The 18,091-nt window shown below is 49.2% G+C and overlaps 2 protein-coding genes across 4 annotated transcripts; one reads left to right on the plus strand and one right to left on the minus strand.

Moving 5' to 3' along the window:
* Window positions 1-1,418: 1,418 nt before the first annotated feature.
* Window positions 1,419-8,504, plus strand: LOC105046509 (protein TIME FOR COFFEE-like). 3 transcript variants are annotated; one of them, XM_073259883.1, is made up of 13 exons: window positions 1,419-1,807; window positions 1,911-2,309; window positions 2,439-2,596; window positions 2,692-2,992; window positions 3,075-3,483; window positions 3,578-3,629; window positions 3,721-3,795; window positions 3,894-4,164; window positions 4,251-4,317; window positions 4,396-4,471; window positions 4,556-4,939; window positions 5,041-7,507; window positions 7,658-8,504. In XM_073259883.1, exons 1-13 carry the CDS (start codon window positions 1,708-1,710, stop codon window positions 7,699-7,701), a joined length of 4,803 nt encoding a protein of 1,600 aa, XP_073115984.1. In that variant the 5' UTR covers window positions 1,419-1,707; the 3' UTR covers window positions 7,702-8,504. The 3 variants fall into 3 exon arrangements, with proteins under 3 accessions (XP_073115984.1, XP_073115985.1, XP_073115986.1); XM_073259884.1 differs by having other exon boundaries at window positions 1,442-1,807; window positions 2,475-2,596; window positions 7,658-7,927; XM_073259885.1 differs by having other exon boundaries at window positions 1,442-1,807; window positions 7,687-7,894.
* Window positions 8,505-10,985: 2,481 nt separating this feature from the next.
* On the minus strand, window positions 10,986-17,808 carry LOC105046508 (protein TIME FOR COFFEE). The gene is given in 14 exon segments (XM_010925099.4): window positions 10,986-11,513; window positions 11,661-13,838; window positions 13,841-14,141; window positions 14,238-14,597; window positions 14,679-14,754; window positions 14,838-14,913; window positions 15,033-15,291; window positions 15,381-15,470; window positions 15,556-15,607; window positions 15,706-16,105; window positions 16,180-16,483; window positions 16,579-16,736; window positions 16,869-17,270; window positions 17,383-17,808. Coding segments are annotated over 14 exon segments (4,800 nt in total). The 5' UTR covers window positions 17,483-17,808; the 3' UTR covers window positions 10,986-11,469.
* Between the last annotated feature and the right edge of the window lie 283 nt (window positions 17,809-18,091).

Consider the following 18,091-nt stretch of genomic DNA (forward strand, 5'->3'; position numbering starts at 1 on the left):
TAATATAATAATATATATAATATAATATAATATAATTATATATAATATATTATCTATATTTATGAATATATATTATATAAATTATATATTATAATATATAAGATATAATATATTGTACTATTATATTATACATAATAATATTTATATAAGAAAGAATGTTATGAAAAATATGAATATATTTTGATAATTTATTTGAAAAATTAATAATGTAAAAGAATATGAATAATAATTTTTTAAATTATTTTTTAATAAATAAAATAATATAAATAAATTATTTTTTATTTAAATATTTTTTTAAAAATATTTATTTTAAAAATATAAATTTTTAGATAAATTTTTTATTCTCAAACGATGGGACCATAGGTCAGATGCAATGGAAGACAATGATAAGTGGCCCATGGCATCTTATAGTTGCTGTTTTTCTATTTAATTACGTGACGCTCTAAATAACTGCCAGCTACATGTGGCCTTTTGGATTGGAACTCTGAAGCCGTCGCACCGAGAGGGATCCAAAGTCCTCTTAAACTTTCAGCAAATCAACAGCGATCGTTTATAGTTTTTTATTTATTTATTTTTTTGACTTTTGAACAGGCAGTGGGGTGGTGGTGGGAAGTGGGACCGGGTGACGTCACCAGAACGCCACGTGGGCGACCACGACAAAAGGCCCCCGTGAGGAAATTGTACCCCGATCGGCAGCAGTCCTGGCGGGCCCCACCAGCCCGTCGCGACTTCCGTGACGTCCGCCTCGGGGCAGCGAACGGATCACCATCACCGTCGGATCAAATGAATCGGACGGATGCCGCTGCTTCTCCACGTCCGTGGCTGCCAGCTAGGCCTACGTGCAAGCCCTGACTCGACAAACTCTCTGCCCGTACGGCACCCTCGCCACATCATCCTCGAGATCGAACGGTTTCAATTATCTGTCGGACGGAATCACGAGAGCTCGACCGTTGATCTCCTCCTCCCCTCTGTCGTCGCGGGCCCCGCGGTCAAGTGGGCGGGGAGGGGTAGGGTAGGCTAGGCAGCGACCGACGGGAAGGGGAAATCATTAGCTTGACCGGCCCTTGGCCACGGGCTGTAGCCGGTAACGAAGCCGATAACTAACCTTTCGCGTTTTGCCCCCACCGGGCGACGATTAATCTTGTGGTAGAAGGAAAGCGATATTTATTGCGACACGTGGCGGTTCCGTTCCACCCGAGCCCCCGACGAATCACACGGCGGAGAATTTTGCCACGGTGGCACCGCACAAGCGCATCCGTCGGATAAGGTGAGGGATCGGACGCACCGGATTGAAGTGCGGGCATGGAGCGGCGATCCCGTCCGTCGGCCCGCGCACGGAGTGGGGCTCTGGGACTGACAAAAACCGAAGGGAGATGAGGTGAGCAGCAGAAAAAGGAGGGGAAAGCGAACCGGAGGGGAGAGAAGAAGAGAGAGATAGGAGAGGAGGCGAAGAAGGTAGGACAGTGGAGGAGGAGGAGAAGAAGATCTGGCCGGAAAAACCCTCCTTTTTCGAATTCTTTAAGGATTCCGACGAGGATTGCCGATCTAATTCCTCGGAGGAGTCGGTTTTCTGTACCTTTCCGGCGAAAATCGGTCGAGAAGCACCGGAGATCTACTCTGGATATCGGTTGTCGGAGGAGAGGAGGGTGGGAAGATGAGAAGAAGCTGAGAGAGGAGAACTGATTGGATGAAGGAGACCGAAGGGGGATGGAGAGGAATCGGGAAGCGAGGAGAGGAACCGTGCCGGCTGTGAACGGTGGATTGTCGAGGAGGAGGCAGAGGAGCAACAGCTTGAGAGACTCTCCGGGTCCGATTCCTCAGATCCGTTTCTCGGTTATTTGCTTCCTTTTTTTTTCCTTTTCCTTTTTTGTTTTGGATTTTAATGGTTTTATTACTGAAAATATTGACAGAGGATGATGGAGGGATGGAGATGGCGGAGACCACGAGGCTTCGGGATCGAGGTAGCAAGAAGGATCGAGATCGGGATAGATCAAGCCGGAGCAAGCGGAGGCGAGGCGAGCGGATGCTGCACGGGAGCAACAGAGACGAAGGAGACGACAGCTCCGAGGAAAGTGTCGAGGAGGAGGAAGAGGACGAGGAGGACGACGTGTCCGCGGCCGTCCGGTTGCCGCCGCCGCCGCCGCCGCCTCCAAATCCGGTGTCCTCGTCCTCTTCGCTGCCTCAGAGCAACCACCAGCTGCAGCAGCAGCTGAACCGTAAGAGCTTCCCGACCAAGCTCACGAGGACTCCGCCGGCCTGGAAGGCGGACGAGATGATCGGATTCTCGGTACCAAGGAAAGCCCGTTCAGGTAGGGAAAGAGTGAGGGGGAGTAGATATGGGAGGAGAAAAGAATTGTTTTTGATTTTTCTTTCCAATTTTGAAGCCTGTTTGTTGAAGCCTTTGGTTTTATCTTTCTTTCTCTTGTTTGGTGTTGCAGCATCTACGAAAAGGTCACATGACTGTTGGGTTTCAGGTGGCTCTGGAAGTGGAGAGCAGATTCCCCGGCAAGCTTCGACCTCTCCCTCGAGGCTCAGCCCTGCTTCCACCACCCAGATCTCACCTTCCTCCTCCAACGCCTCCGCTCGGAAGAAGATGGTCCGGTTCCCTTCTCGTCGTCTCATCATCTTTCTCCAGTTTTAGCCCTGACCGACCCTTATGCAAGGTTTCACTCATGGCCTCGTTTGTTTCAGAAACCAATGAGTGGATCCAAGCACCGCCCGGCCAAGGTCTCCAAGTCACCATCTTCGATCCAGGAGGACATCGAGATCGAGGTCGCCGAGGTTTTGTTTGGGATGACCAGGCAATTTCAATGCCCACCGAAGCAGGAGAGCCAGAAGCTTGATTCCAAGGACATGAATGGCGGTTCAGGCAATGATGCTAAGTCTAGAGTCTCCTCACCAAGCGCGATCTCCTCTCCTCCTCCAGCACCCCAGACATCTGTTCTCCCCCCCTCCAATTACAGTTCTAATCCCACTTCCTTGTCCGCTATTGGTAAGCAGGGTGCGCCAAATGCTTACCTTTTCCTTCTAATTTCTCACTCTAGGTGACTAATGGCGTGGCGGCCATTTTGCAGCTCCGAAAAGGAAAAAGCCAAGGCCTATTAAATTTGAGAACGAAAGCCCCACCAGTCCGGTTGGCTTAGTGGCTCTTCCGAGCACGTCTGTGTCTCCTTCAGCTAAGTTGGAGTCTGAGCAACCAATGAAGACAGAGGTTTCATCGCCAAGATCAGAGAAGAACACTGCTTCTCCTGCAACTGAAGATGGTGGCGGTTCAGTTGATGCCTCTGTTGCTCAGGTGGCGGTGGCCGCCGCCTCGGATGTACAGCAATATTCAGCAAGGATGGAGAACAATTCAGTCCTGCATCCCAAGCTTTTGCAGGGAGAACTGGATGGCCAAAATCGGATTGAGAGCCAAAAGGAAGCTGCTTCGCCTGCAAAGGAAACTTCCTGTGTCAATCGTAGTGAAGAAACTGCAAAAAAGGCGTAAGCTTTTGAGATCTGATGGGTTGCCATCGATATCTATTGTACTTTAGGTTTTCGGAGGGATCCTCAATGGTTTTTTGGTTCAATTTTGCAGAGATCCAGTGGGTGATGTCGCCCGTGAAGAGACGTTGAACATTGATCTTATGGTGGGTGCCTGTCTGATTCTCCAAAGTTCCTAAAAACTATTTGGGCAGCATCAGATATTGAAGAAATTAAGAAATTTGCTTATTTTCTCAGGTTCCTCCTCCAGAGAGGGAACAATTGGGCGATTTCGATACAGATCACAAGTCGCAGGTTTCAGAGATTGACATGGTGGGTGATCTGTCAGCAATTTTTTTTTTTTTTTTTTTTTTGAAAGTTTTCAGTGTTCTAGTTTTGGTTCCCTTGATTCAGTTTTATTTCTCTTTTAGGCGTCACAAGTGAAGAACATTGAGAAGAAGGAAGAAGAAAAGGCAGTGGAGAGAACAACACAAGCAGATGAAACTCTTGTTGAGGACCAGAAGGTTGAGAATTCTACTAAGGAGGGATCCAGTTCAAGGAAGCAAATGGGTAAAGAGAGGACCATTGACCTGCAAATTGATTTGGAGAAACCAGATAAAGACAGCCTCGATGACGGCAGGCTGCCATTCCAGAAGCAGCAACCAAAAGTACCTAAATCGGAGCCTAAACCAGACAAGCCTGGTAATCACCTTCGTTTAGATATCCATGTTATTATCTTTGTTATCTTGACTATGATTTTTATTCCGTTCCTCCGTAATTGCTTGCAGCAACATCTACTTCCCTGCCTACGCCGATGTCTGTTGCTGGCTGGCCTGGAAGTTTTCCTCCATTTGGGTGAGCAATTTAATCTTTTTCCTTTTTCCAGTGTCGCTGTTGAGATTTCGGGTGATTTACCTTCTTTTCCTTTAACAGATATATGGGTCAAGGACCACCTCTGCAAGCAATTATTCCCATGGATGGAAGACCTGGGTCTTCAAGTATCTTACAGGTCTTCTTTCTGCCTTCCCTCACGCTGCTATCTGCTTGCTGCTTTCCGTCTAAATTTCCACTCTAATTGTTTGTGATATTGCAGCCTCCTAGCTTCCTTTCTCCGCAGCCCCGCCCAAAGCGCTGTGGGACACACTGCTACATTGCACAGAACATATACTACCACCAGCGACTTGCAAGAATGAATCCTTTCTGGCCTGCAGGAGGCGGCACCGCGCCATCAGTACAGGGGGCCAAGCCATGCAATCTCAATGCCGTGCCACCTTCAGATGGATTCGCAGGCGGCTTCCCAGGGAGGAACATGGGCTCCTTACAGGAGAGCAAGGGGTCCGCAACAGTGTCTCCACTCACTGGACCTCCCTCTAAGGAGAGGATGCCGTCGACCAATAATACTACTATGGATGCTGCGCAGAGGAAGCAGCTAGCCCACCAACAGCCACCCCAGCCTGGGTCAGCAGCCAATGCTCTTGTGAGTCTTCTATCCTCATTTCTTTCTATCTTACTTTAAAGTATGTTTTATCGAGAAGTACTAATCATTCTTTTCTTTTTCCTCCTGCTTCTTGTTTTCAGCCTGTGCCGGCATTCATATTTCCTCTCAACCAGCAGCAGGCTGCTGCAGCTGCCATGGCCGCTGCTGCCACCCTATCCAGTGCGGCAAAATCTACTCCAGGGCTCAGCAATGGGGCACCATCTTCCGGCGCCTCTGCTTCCGTGGCGATGAGCTCGGGACAGGCAGCTCCCGTGAACTTAAGCTTTGCCGGTTTGCCCCCAAGTGAAGCTCAGTACCTGGCTATACTACAGAACAGTGCGTACCCTTTTCCTATTCCTGCTCATGTTGCTGGAGCTCCACCTTTCAGAGGAGCAGGTCCTGGCCAACCAATGCCCTTCTTCTACCCTTCCCAGATGCTCCACCCACCGCAACTCCAACAGCAGCTGCCGGGGCCACAACCACCTCCCCATGCCCGACAAGGCCACCAGAAGCCAAGCTCATCGAGTGGATCATCGTCCTCCCAGAAGCACCTGCAGCAATCACAGCGGGCTTTGGGAGGTGGAGCCGGTAGTGGTGGGAATTCACTTGCCTCCTTTCCGGCTACAAATCAGAGGCAGCTCCTGCTCCCCCACCACCACCAGCCTCGGCAGCTCGAGTCTGACAAGGGCTTGGAAGACAGCCCCTCCACTGCTGATAGTAGGGCTTCTCAAGCACAGAAGAACATGTATGGCAACAACTTTGCGGTTCCGCTGTATTCCCACAATTTTACCTTGATGTCTAATGCCACTGCCGCCGCACCATCGGGCAGTGGTGGGGGTCAGAGTGACAAGCAACCTTTGCATCATCAACAGCAGCAACCGCTACGGAACCAGGCGGTGAAAATGGAACTCACATCGTCCCAAGCTTTTGCAATGCCCTTTGCATTTAGTGGTGCTGGAGCAGCTGCACCTGGCCTCGACTTCTCTTCCATGGCTCAAAATCATGCCCTTTTCCAGGGCTTCCCTGAGGCAGCGAGACATGGATACCACCACTTCACCACAGCTGCTGCTCCTCCCCAAGCAGTGCAGCAGAAGAAGGCGATGGAAGATGGGAAGGCTGCTACCGGCGACTTGATGAATGCAACTGTTCTGGCTGAGGCGGAGAGGAAGATGATGGCAGGCAGCAAAGCTCCGGCTAATGGTTCGCAGCGTTCTCTGAACTTCTCGAAACCAGACCCTGAGCCTCCCATCTCTTCCATCATCGGCAACAGTGTCATCGACATCTCACCTCGAACATTGAATCTCATTCCAGCTGCTTCAAATGCTGGTCAAACTATGAACCGATCCGGTGGTTCCACTCCCTTGGCCACATCGGCTGTCACGACCACCGTCAACCTTTTGAATTCCCAACCGCAGCAGCTGCAGCAACAACAAGAGCAGCAGCTAATTCAGCTTCAGAATCTGCACCTTCAGCACCAGCAACATCTTAAATCAACCCACTCAAAGTCCTCTACATCAAGCAATAGTGCAAGTGTTTACTCCGAGCGTCTGCCTGGAGGCTCCACCGCAGCCAAGTACCCCCAAACTCTTTCCACTTTCCCTCAGTCTCTTGTCCAAGGTGGCAGCCCCACCCAGTCGCCCCAATGGAAGGCCTCCACTGCAAGAGCTGCCACACCTTCCCCTGCCCCATCCTCTGCTCAGTCACTAGCGAAGAACCATCATCTCCCGCAGCAGCCAGGCAGAGCCTCCCAGCAGCCTCTCCCCACCCCAGGCCACCAAACTCAGATATCTTTTAGTATGAATTCGATGAAAACGGTTTCCACTGGAGGACAGCATCACTCTGGGGCATCTAGCAATCCATCTCCATCTGGTTCCGCAGCCGTTGCTGTGGGCTCCCCCTCGAATTCAGCTTCTAAGAGTGCTGGTGGCAGCCCACGGGCTTCAGCAAGTGCAAAACCTGGTCAGCTGGCAACCGCGGTTCCTCTTCCCCAGCAATCATCTGTCAAGAGTTCTGTGTCCGGTTCAAGCTGCAAGTCATCACTCACTCAGAATGTTCCATCCATTCTGGGACATCCCCACATCACTGCTGCCCCCAGCTCTGGTTCTAAACACCAACAGCCACTGCAACAGCCTCCGCAGCTTCCTAGACCATATCCATTCCCTAATGCTCAGCTAATGTTCCCAAATGCCTGCCCATTACTTCAAGCCCAGCCTCCTCAATCTAATGCCGCTGCAGCTATGGCCGCTGCTGACTATCATCAAAGACGCCCATCTGAACACCTGCCACACCAGCAGCAACACCAGCCAAGTCCGACACCAGGCTCCACCGGGATGCTTGCCCTTCCCCCTTCTGCTCTAATGCTAGCTGGTGCATCCGTGACAAATGACCCTACAAAGGCTGTGGCAGCTGCGGCTGCCGCTGCTAACAGCATGAAGGGACTGGCCTCTCCAAGCCTTATGCATGCTGCGCATCTCGCTGGCGCTCCCCACCATCTTATCCCTGGCTCATTCCCTTATATGATGCCGCCTGTCTCCATGAAGCCTGCTGCTGATCATAAGCCTGCAGCTGGTAATTAGCCTTTCTCCTATCTTCTCCATTCCTCTTGCTGAAAATGGTTCATTATTTTGTTGGTGGTAGTAGTGGTGCTTGTGGTCAGATTTGCTAGTTTGTTGATAGTTATGGAAGTCTCATTTTTAAAGGGACGGTTGGTTTGCCCAGGGAATGACAATTTGCATGCATGCTGGCAGCCTGAGAAGAGATGATGAGGATGGAGATGCTGCTGCTGCTGAGGCCAAATGGACCACCAATTCCCAGGCATGCTATCGGAGGCCATCTTCTCTCTTGTTTGCGGCCAGCAGCGATACCAGAGGATAGACTTCTCCATCCATGATTCTCTAAAGATGAAAGAGGCTGTTACAGCTGAGCCTGGGGGTTTACACAGGTGAAGAGTTTGAACTGAAGGGTAAGCAGAGGAGGAAAAGGAAGGGAGATGCGGGATCGGTTGCCGGCTTCTTGTATAGAAACAACGGCATTGTATACAATTTCCTCCTGTCTCAATTTTGTAATCGGTGGTCTGATGCCTTCTACCCTGATGGACGCCTTTCCTTTCAAAATTTATTCTAACTTCATGTCAAAGTGGAAAGAATGACATGCCTAATTTAGATTATTTTCTTGTGGATAATTCTTCCGAGTAGTATCTGTTTTCCATTTGAAGATGGTCTCAAGACTCTGAGCAGGAGCAGGTGCTTCCAAACATTTGGTTTAACCTTTTATGAAGATCAAGTTCGGTGCAGGATTGGATTTCAAGTGGCCGGCGCTCCTGTGAGGGCCAAGGTTTTCTCGACATGGAAAACTGTGTGATAGCGGGGCTGGAACTAAGCGTGGAAATATATGGACATTTGTTTGTGAGGTTTTGTAATCTGAATGAGAATATGCATCTATGGATTGCTCTCTGATGTTTTCTAGACTTGGATATGGATGGTAGTTTATGTTAATTCGTGGATATTGGTATATTTTCATTGTTAAGAGAAAGGAGAATCCAGTGATGGATATCAGTTTATGTTAATTTATGTGTATCAGTATATTTTCCATCGTATAGAAAATCTAGCGACTTTGTTGCTCAGCGAGGTATATGATTTGGATTTTCCCAAAGTTTATCTGACATTGCCCCTTACTGCTATGCTCTACTTCCTAGGATCCCAGTGGCCGCTACCCCTTCCTAGCTGCAAACCATCCTAAGTTGTCGTCTTGCTGCCTTTTGTCCTGCTTCAGGGGTGAGCGAAGGAGATTTATCTTCTTTTTGGTCAGCAGAATTCAATTCTATAACCATGAATTATGTAGAAGTTTTCATGTTGTGGTCTTTCTGATCAATCTATGAGCCTCGAGGCTTTTACATAGATTGCTCAAGTAGTTAGCACATATGACCCTTCTCCTTTATCCATAGTGATCTGTTTTATTCAATGGAACTTGTTGCTTTACCGTCTGTTTAGATTTGGATTAGATAATTCTAGTTTTGCATCAAAAAAGATAATTCTAGTTGCATTCTTTATTAGGTGGTAGAAAGTTTTTGTGTATTGCTTGCAAGGAGTGCGGAGAGCTTTTCTATTTGGTCCCGCCATGCACTTCTCCAGCCGAAATGTCACCACTTTGCTTGGGCGCAACAACAAGGGAGTAGGCCGTGATGGTTAGGAAACCAATGCTGCGGGACTCTTATTTTGATGTTTTCACATTTTCTTGAGGAAAGAATAATATTAATTGTTGACCGAAAGTGAAGACAAAATATTAATTGATGAAAGTGAAATAATGAAATAGGATGGAGTTAGGTTGTGAAGAAATCTAAGGGGTCTCACGTGCTCTCTGTTTCATGATCTTTTGGTTCGACATCTCTCTGGCTACAGAAGATTTGGCAGTAAAATTATAGTATATACCTTAATTCAATTGAACGAGTCCGAATTCTCACCAAATCTTCCTTTCCAAAGAACAGATAGACTTCCACAAGAAATCTCTTGTATGACTTCATCTATCACTCTAAAAATAGTTAAGGAAATCTCGAGTTTTGTTTAACTCAGTTCCAAGTTCAAAAGAAGAGTACATGAGTATCAATACGTTTCCTCCTTAAATTAAATCTTGTGAGTGGGGCAAAAAAAAAAAATTAATTATTCAAAATTATATTAAAACTAATTCTAGTAGGTCATTATAATAACTCAGCCAGATTGATTAGCTCAATTCCTAATCCGATAGCACCTAATAACGTAAGCTCCAAAGAGCCAGCTTTCTGCGACGCACAGGGTCCAACATGGCATCCTCCTAACAGACACATGGCTGGTCAATGTGGGCCCAGAAAGCCACTGCAGTCTCTGACGTGTCAGCTGCCTAACAGTGCCCGACCACCCAGATAACCAATGGATTACCTTCCCTGAACCAAGACAGCACTCACTGCTGTACGATTCTGAGATCCACCAATCCCTTCTAAATTGGATCCTTTCCATTTATTACTATCACCCTACTACCACCCCTTTCCTCCTCCTTTCCTCTAACTTTGCTATCAGATATTTTATTACCGTGATCCAAGCACTCTGCAGCAATTAAAGCACCCAAATCTATACGGCAGGCGGGGCCCCTTCTCCCTCTCATTCACCTCTTCTTTTGTTTGATCCACGCGTCGCAGTCAAAGTTCGCTTTTCTTTCTACCTACCTCCCTTATGCGTGGGTCCAGTGGCATCGTGCCATAACGTGGGACCCATTTCCCCCAGAGCTGTCCGGCCCTTTTGGCAGCCCCGAACAGCGGTGCACACGTGGACCAGACACCGGAGAAAACCCAGTACCTTATCCTGACACCCCACTTCCATCCAAGCCGTCCATGTAACAGGAATGGGACCATCACGACCCTTGCTTTAGATAAGACAGCAAGGAGACGTGTGGGCGAGAGCTGCTTTCTTGGAGCGGGACCCACTTTATACCCCAGCTTTGGTGGGACCGGCGTTGGGATTCCCGTGACGTGGACGGCTAAACCAAAGCAGGGCCTTCCCCCTTTCCCTTTCTCTCATGTGCGGAACCGGGGCATCACACAGACATCATAAAAAAAAATAAAAAAGTGGCCCCATTCCATCATGAATAAAAAAAGATATATTTCCAGAGCTCTTGGGGAGGGGAAGGTCCCCGTCACCTCCCCCGTCCGTCGGCTCCACTGGGGACACGCAAATTCCAAATCGGGGAGAAGAAAATAAAAGGCCGCATACGGCCTACTCCAAATACCACCACCATTACAGGACTGTTCATTTTTTTAATTATTATTTTAATGATATCAATATTATATTATTACGTAAAGGACAAGACAAGGAGACAAAGGAGTCACGGACGATATAGGCCACGTGGAAGTATGGCGCCAATAGAGAACACACACGCCTTCATTCAACAAAACGAACGTGGAACCGAGTGGAAACCATTAAAACAAAGGGCTTTCAAATTGTAGTCCCCACCACATGCGAGCAAGCACAATGAGACATGACCAAAACAAGCGGTGGATAGAAAACGATAAGAGCGAGAGTTAGAAGAAGCTAAATTAATCATCTTCACTCTATCTTCTTTAGAGAAAAAAAATATAAGAAATTAGAAGTCGTGGTGGGCATTTGACCGCCGCACACAAAGCTATACATCCATGAGTCCATTTCCTCTTCAAATTGGTCTCTGTCCAGTCTTTTCTCCACCTCTCCCTGATCCTAGTTTTAGGATAAGGGGAAGGAAAGAAAAGGGAGGAGGGGGGGAATCAAAGCATTACCCGAATTCCAAAGCAAAAGAAAAGGTAAAGCTAGTCAATACTTCGAGCCAATTGTGGTCGACCACCATCTTTCCTTCCTCGATGCCTCCTCGACCCGGAACCGGAAGTGCCGAGCATCAGCAACAGCAGAAGATGAAGATGGGAATGGAGCATCGTGCCGGCCGGGTCCTCTCAAATCACCGACACCCTCAGGAGAAACAAAAATGGATGAACTTGGCCGGAGTCCATTTGGCGGCGGCAATTCGACCATCATCTATCTCTTCTCAGGCTGCCAGCACGCAAGCGAATTGTCGTTCCCTGCTACAAACCAACCGTTTTCTTTACAAATGAGACCTCCATTATCCACTACCGGCTATGAGTATTTATTTACCACTAGTTACTTCTCGAACTAACAAATGCTCGACTCTTTTCTTAAAGAAGATGGAAAGAGGGAGGGAGAATTACCGGCCGCAGGTTTCTGATCAGCTGCAGGCTTCAAGGACACAGCCGGCAAGGACAGGTAAGGAAATGACGCGGGCATAAGAGGGTGGGGAGCGCCGGAGGCGGCGGACTGGGCAGCCGCAGCAAGATGAGCGGGATGGAGGAAGCCTGGTGGAGGCATCCCTTTCATGCCGTTGGCGGCAGCGGCAGCAGCAGCAGCAGCCGCTGCAACAGCTTTTGCAGGATCGGTTGTTAGAGCGGAGGTGCCGAGGGGCAGCATCCCGGAAGAGCCTGGTGTCGAGTTTAACTGCTGCTGCTGAGCCTGTTGAGATGGCGGTAGTTCGGATAGGCGTCTTTGATGATATCCACCAGCATTGGAGTGAGGGGGCTGGGCTTGCAGGTAAGGATTCGAGAATAAGAATTGAGCTTGAGGGAATGGTTGCTGCTGCTTCTGTGATTGTTGAGCTTGCTGCTGTTGTGGTTTGGTGCTTGAATTTGGAGGAGCGATGTGGGGGTGGCCAAGTATGGAGGAGGGCACATTTCGATTGTTGCTCGCTGGAGAAGACTTCTGTCCTGAGCTCGACACACAACTCTTGGTAGATGATTGTTGAGGAAGTGATAATGGGGCGGCCGACGAACCAAGTTTCACACTCGCAGAAGCCCGTGGGTTCCCATTGGCGCTCTTGGAGACCGAATTCGGGGGAGAACCAATGGCAATGGCAGAAGCAGATGAGGATGGTGGATTGCTGGTCCCTCCAGCAGGCACTGCTTTCGTTGTATTCATACAGAAAGAAATCTGGGTTTGGTGGCTTTGAGCAGGAAAAGATTGTTGTTGAGGTGCTCTGCCTTGCTGCTGGGCAGGAGGATTGTTCTTCGCCACCGGTTGAGCAGGAGCCTGGGGAGGGGCAGGCGTTGTTGCTGCTCTCGTAATGGAGGCCTTCCACTGCGGTGACTGGGAGGAGTTGCCACCCTGGATGAAAGCTTGAGGAAAGCCGGCCAAGGCTTGAGGAAACTTGGTCACAGTGGAGACTGCAGGAAGACGCTCTGAGCAGACGGTGGCACTGTTGCTCGAGCCAGAGGACTTCATGGATGCGAGCTGGGCCTGCATCTGTTGCTGCTGATGCTTCTGAAGTTGAAGAAACTGCTGCTGCTGCTGCTGCTGCTGAGAATTGGGAATATTTACTACCGGCACTTCAGCAATTGAAGTGGTTGTGGAAGCAGGACCAGAAGAACGGTTTGCAGGAGCTGGGATGAGACCCAAGGTCCGAGATGAGCTGTCCATGACACCGCTGCCAAGCATGGAAGAGAAGGGAGGTCCACCATCCGGTTTAGAGAAGCTAAAGGAATGTTGCAGACTAATACCAGGAGCTTTGCTGCCTGTGATCACCCTCCTTTCCTCTTCGCCAACAGTATTTGCACTAATTGAGTCCCCACCACCTGAAGATTTCCCATCCTCAGGATGGGTCTTCTTCTGTTGTGCTGCTTCGGCGGTAGCAGCAGCAGCAACAGCTGCTGTAGCAAACTGGCTGTATCCATGTCTGGAAGCTTCAGGGAGGGCCTGAAAGATGGCGTGGTTTTGCGCCATGGAAGAGAAATCAAGGCCTGGAGCAGCAGCAACCCCATTGAAGGAGATAAAAGGCATAGCAAAAGCTTGGGATGATGTGAGCTCCACTTTCATACTCTGGTTCTGTTGAGGCTGCTGCTGCTGCATATGCATCTTATCCCCATGCCCCCCACCACCACCCAATGCTGCTGCTGTGGCTGCGGCAGACATCAAGGTAAAATTCTGAGGATGGATCGGCATGGCAAAATTGTGAGCGTAGACGTTCTTCTGAGCTTGACAATTCCTACCATCAGTGCTTGATGGGCTGTCTTCCAAAGGCTTATCACCCTCCCGTCTCCGTGCCTGGTGGGGCAGCAAGTGCTGCTGCTGGTTTGCTGCCGGAAGGCCATGATTGCTTCCACCAGCACCGCTGGCCCCACCTCCCGGAGCCTGCAGTGGCTGTGGATGCTTCTGGGAGGATGACGATCCACTTGATGTGCTTGCGTGCTGGTGGCCTTGTTGTTGGGTGTGGGGAGGTTGCTGCGGTCCCAGCAGCTGCTGCTGCTGCTGCTGCTGGAGTTGAGATGGGTGAAGCATCTGAGAAGAGAAGAAAGGCCCATTGAAGAAGGGCATTGCCTGGGCGGGATTTGCTCCTCTGAAGGGGGAGGTCCTGCAACATGTGCAGGGATAGGAAATGGGTATGCATTGTTCTGCAGTATCGCAAGATATTGAGGCTCATTCGGGGGCAGGCCAGCAAAGCTCAAGTTCATCGTAGCTGCCGATCCACAACCGGTTCCAGTGCTCACCATTGCAGAACTAGAGGCACCAGAAGAAAGTGCCCCATTACCAGTCCCTGGAGTAGATTTCGATGCTCCAGATCGGGTAGTCGCAGCAGCCACTGCAGCAGCAGCAGCAGCAGCTGCTTGCTGCTGGTTGAGAGGGAAAATGAATGTCGGGCCATGCTGAAGAAAAGAAGATTTTGGTGGTAAGCATCAGGAGTTGCTCTCTCTGATCAGCATTCTCACATTGATACAGTAAAAGGAGGATAAAAGCCATACCAGCATATTGCTTGTTGAGCCAGACTGGGGCATCTGCTGGAGAACTAGCTGCTTCTTTTCGGCAGCTTCGGTTGGGGGATTATTTGCTGCCGGCGTCCTCTCCTTCGAGGGTGGTCCCTTAAACGCTGCTACCACTGGTGCCCCCTTGTTATCTTGAGAGGAGGCCGTATTCTTCCCATCGGAAGAAGGCAAGACACTGAGATTGCATGGCTTGGCTCCATACAGTGGAGCAGCGCCAGCTGCTGCAGGCCAGAAAGGATTCATCCTTGAAATTCTCTGGTGGTAATAAATATTCTGTGCGATGTAGCCGTGCGTCACGCAGCGCTTTGGGCGAGGCTGCGGCGAGAGGAAGCTGGGAGGCTGCAACACAACAATCCATCAGATGTAAAAAGGAGAAACAAAGAGAAGGGGACAGCAAGGGGAGAGTGGACAGAAAGAGACCTGTAAGCTATTGGAAACACCTGTCGTCCCATCCATGGGAACGACCGCCGGCAGAGATGGAACTTGACCCATGTACCTATTAATGAAAAAGAAGATGAATCTTCTTTCCAAACGTTATCATAACAAACCTAGAACGAAGAACAAGAACGAATTGCGCACCCAAAAGGGGGAAGGCTTCCTGGCCAGCCTGCAATTGTCATTGGCATAGCAGGGGGCGATGGAGATGGAGATGGAGCTACGACCAATTAGAGGAACAAAAAATCAATGTCGGATCTCTGAAGGTAAAAAGGATAAAACTAGCAAGAGAGAGAGAGAGAGAGAGAGAGAGAGAGATGATTCAACAAGGATTCTTACCAGCCTTCTCTTGTTTTGGCTCAAACTTGGGTGACTTCTGGAGTTGGAGTTTGCTGTTGCTGTTGCTATGGCTGTCCTTGTCTGGCTTCTCCAGATCAATTTGCAGGTCAAGGGTCGTCTCCTTCACCTTTTGCTTCTTTAAATCAAATTCCTCCTGCATAGAATTGTCGACCTTCTTATTCTCCAGAACCATTTCATCTACTTTTGCTGTTTTCTCCACTGCCTTTTCTTCTTTCTTCTCAATGTCCACTTTCAATGCCTACCAAATAAATAAATAAATAAAGACCAAAATCTACGAAATTAACATTGTGATAACTTCTACAAGTAAATTTACTGAGGTCCCCTCACCGTTTCAATCCCTAGACCCTGAGACTTGTGATCTGCATCGAAGTCACACAAGCTGTCCCTCTCTGGAGATAACTTCCCAAGGGGAGGAGCCTGAAAAAAACACCCGGATTGCTCCAATATCCATTGCTACCCAAAAAAATCTCAAGAAATATTCATGCATCGAAGAGGCACTCACCATTAGATCAATGCAGAATTTCTCTTCCCGACGGACATCAGATGACAGAGCTCTGCAAAATTAACCCAAAAAACACCAGATATCCATCTCACAAGTGAAAATCTTAGCATATAAAGCAAGACAGACAACCGGTCAGATCTCAAAGCTTACGCTTTTGCCAAGGTTTCTTCACTATGATTGACATCCGAAGCAGCCAAGGGAGTTTCCTTTTCAGGTGGGGTAGGTTCTTCCTGGTTCTCTATCTGATTTTGGCCATCTGGTTCTCCCTTCGAAAGCTTCGAATCAGGAACTGGATTGTTTCCTATCTTTGATGATTCTTGCTGTACATCCAAAGGGGCTGCTGCAACTGGAGGAACAGAGAGATCATTTGAACCACCACCGTTTGCAGTGCTTGGGCATGCGGTGTTCTTCTCTGATCTCGGTGATGAAGCCTCTTCCTTCATCTGGTGCTCCACTTCCATATTAGAAGCCTCTTGTGCGAGTAGGCCCCCCGGACTCGAGGGTCTTTCCTCCTCAAGCTTCAGAGGCCTCGGCTTCTTCCTCTTTGGACCTGGAGAAGGGCAATAACACCATCAGAATGATAAATTGATTAAAAAAAATAAATCTTTGATGGACGCTACGCACCATCGGTAGGCAAAGAAGTGGGGTTAGAGATAAGATTGGAAGGGGGAAGAACAGATGATGGCAGAGATGCCGGAGGAGCAGGGGAGATCGAGTTTGGAGAGGAAATTCTGGATTTGGCTTCATTGCCAGACCCACCATTTGTGTCCCTGGAATCAATCTTGGAGGTCTCCTGCTTCGGTGCGCATTGGAATTGTTTGGTCATCCCATACAAAACCTCGGCGACCTCGATCTCGATATCCTCCTGGACCGAAGACGGCGACTTGGAGACCTTCAGCGGCCGGTGCTTGGATCCACTCATCTGTTTCTGAAACAAACAAGGCCATGAGCAAAAGCTTGTGTGGGGGTCGGTAAGAGCTAAAACTGGAGAAAGATGATGAGACGAAGAGAAGGGAATCGGACCATCTTCTTCCGAGCGGAGGCGTTGGAGGAGGAAGGTGAGATCTGGGTGGTGGAGGCAGGGCTGAGCCTCGAGGGAGAGGTCGAAGCTTGCCGGGGAATCTGCTCTCCACTTCCAGAGCCACCTGAAACCCAACATTCATGTGACCTTTTCGTAGATGCTGCATCACCAAGAGCAAGATAAAACCAAAGGCTTCAACAAACCAACTCTAAATTAGAGGAAAAAAAAATCAAAAAACAAAAAATCTTTTCCTCCTCCCATATCTACGCTCTCTCTCCCCATCTTCACCTACCGGACCGGGCTTTCCTTGGTACGGAGAATCCTATCATCTCGTCTGCCTTCCAGACTGGCGGAGTCCTCGTGACCTTGATTGGCAAGCTCTTCCTGTTCTGCTGGTGGTGGTGGTGCTGGTGGTTGCTCTGAGATAGTGGAGACGACGAGGAGGTCGGATTTGGAGGAGGCAGAGGAGGCGGCAGCCGGACGGCCACGGACACGTCGTCCTCCTCGTCGTCCTCCTCCTCGTCGACGCTCTCATCGGAGCTGTCGTCTCCTTCGTCGTCTTTGTTGCTACCGTGCAGTATCCTCTCGCCTCTCCTTCTCTTGCTCCGGCTTGATCTATCCCGATCTCGATGCTTCTTGCTCCCTCGATCCCGAAGCCTCGTGATCTCCGCCATCTCCATCCCTCCATCTTCCTCTATACATGTTTTCAAATTTCAGCAAAAAAAAAAAAAAAAACCATTAAAATTCCAAAAAAGACAGAAAAAAAGGAAGCAAAAAAACAGAAACACAGATCTGAGGAATCGGACCAGGAGAGTCTCTCAAGCTGCTGCTCCGCTGCCTCCTCCTCGACAACCCACCATTCATCGCCGCCCCGGTTCCTCTTCTCGCCTCCCGATTCCGCTCCATCTCCCTTCGATCTCTTTCATCCAATGGGTTCACCTCTCTCTGCTTTTTCTCATCTTTCAACCCTTCACTCCTCCGACAACCGATCTCCGGAGTAGATCTCCGCCGTTTCTCGACGGTTTTCGACGGAAAGGTGCAAAGAACCGACTCCTCCAAGGAATTAGATCGCCAATCCTCGTCGGAATCCTGGGAGAAATCCGGAAAAGGAAGGATTTTACGAGCCAGATCTTCTACTTCTCCGCTGCCTTCTCTTATCCCCCGTCCTTTGCTGCCGCTCTCTCCTCTTCTCTCCTCTTTTGTTTGCTTTCTTTACCTTCTTTTCTGCTGCCCGTCTCCTCTCCTTTCGGTTTTGTCACTCCCGCAACCCAACCCCCTCACACGAGCCGACGGACGAGATCGATTCCCCTCTCGGTCTCTCAATCCCGTGCATCCATTTCGCGTCAGCTGTGATTGGTCCGGTGCCACCGTGGCTGAACTCTGCACCGTCTGATTCGCATGGGCAAAGAGACGCCGGACCACAACAGCCCTAGTGGCCACGTGTAATAAATATCGTTTCTTTTCCCCCAAGCACCACCAATTACTCGATTTGGATCAGTTATACGCTTTGTCGTC

This window comes from Elaeis guineensis, chromosome 6, assembly GCF_000442705.2.
Source record: "Elaeis guineensis isolate ETL-2024a chromosome 6, EG11, whole genome shotgun sequence".
NCBI classification, from domain to species: domain Eukaryota; kingdom Viridiplantae; phylum Streptophyta; class Magnoliopsida; order Arecales; family Arecaceae; genus Elaeis; species Elaeis guineensis.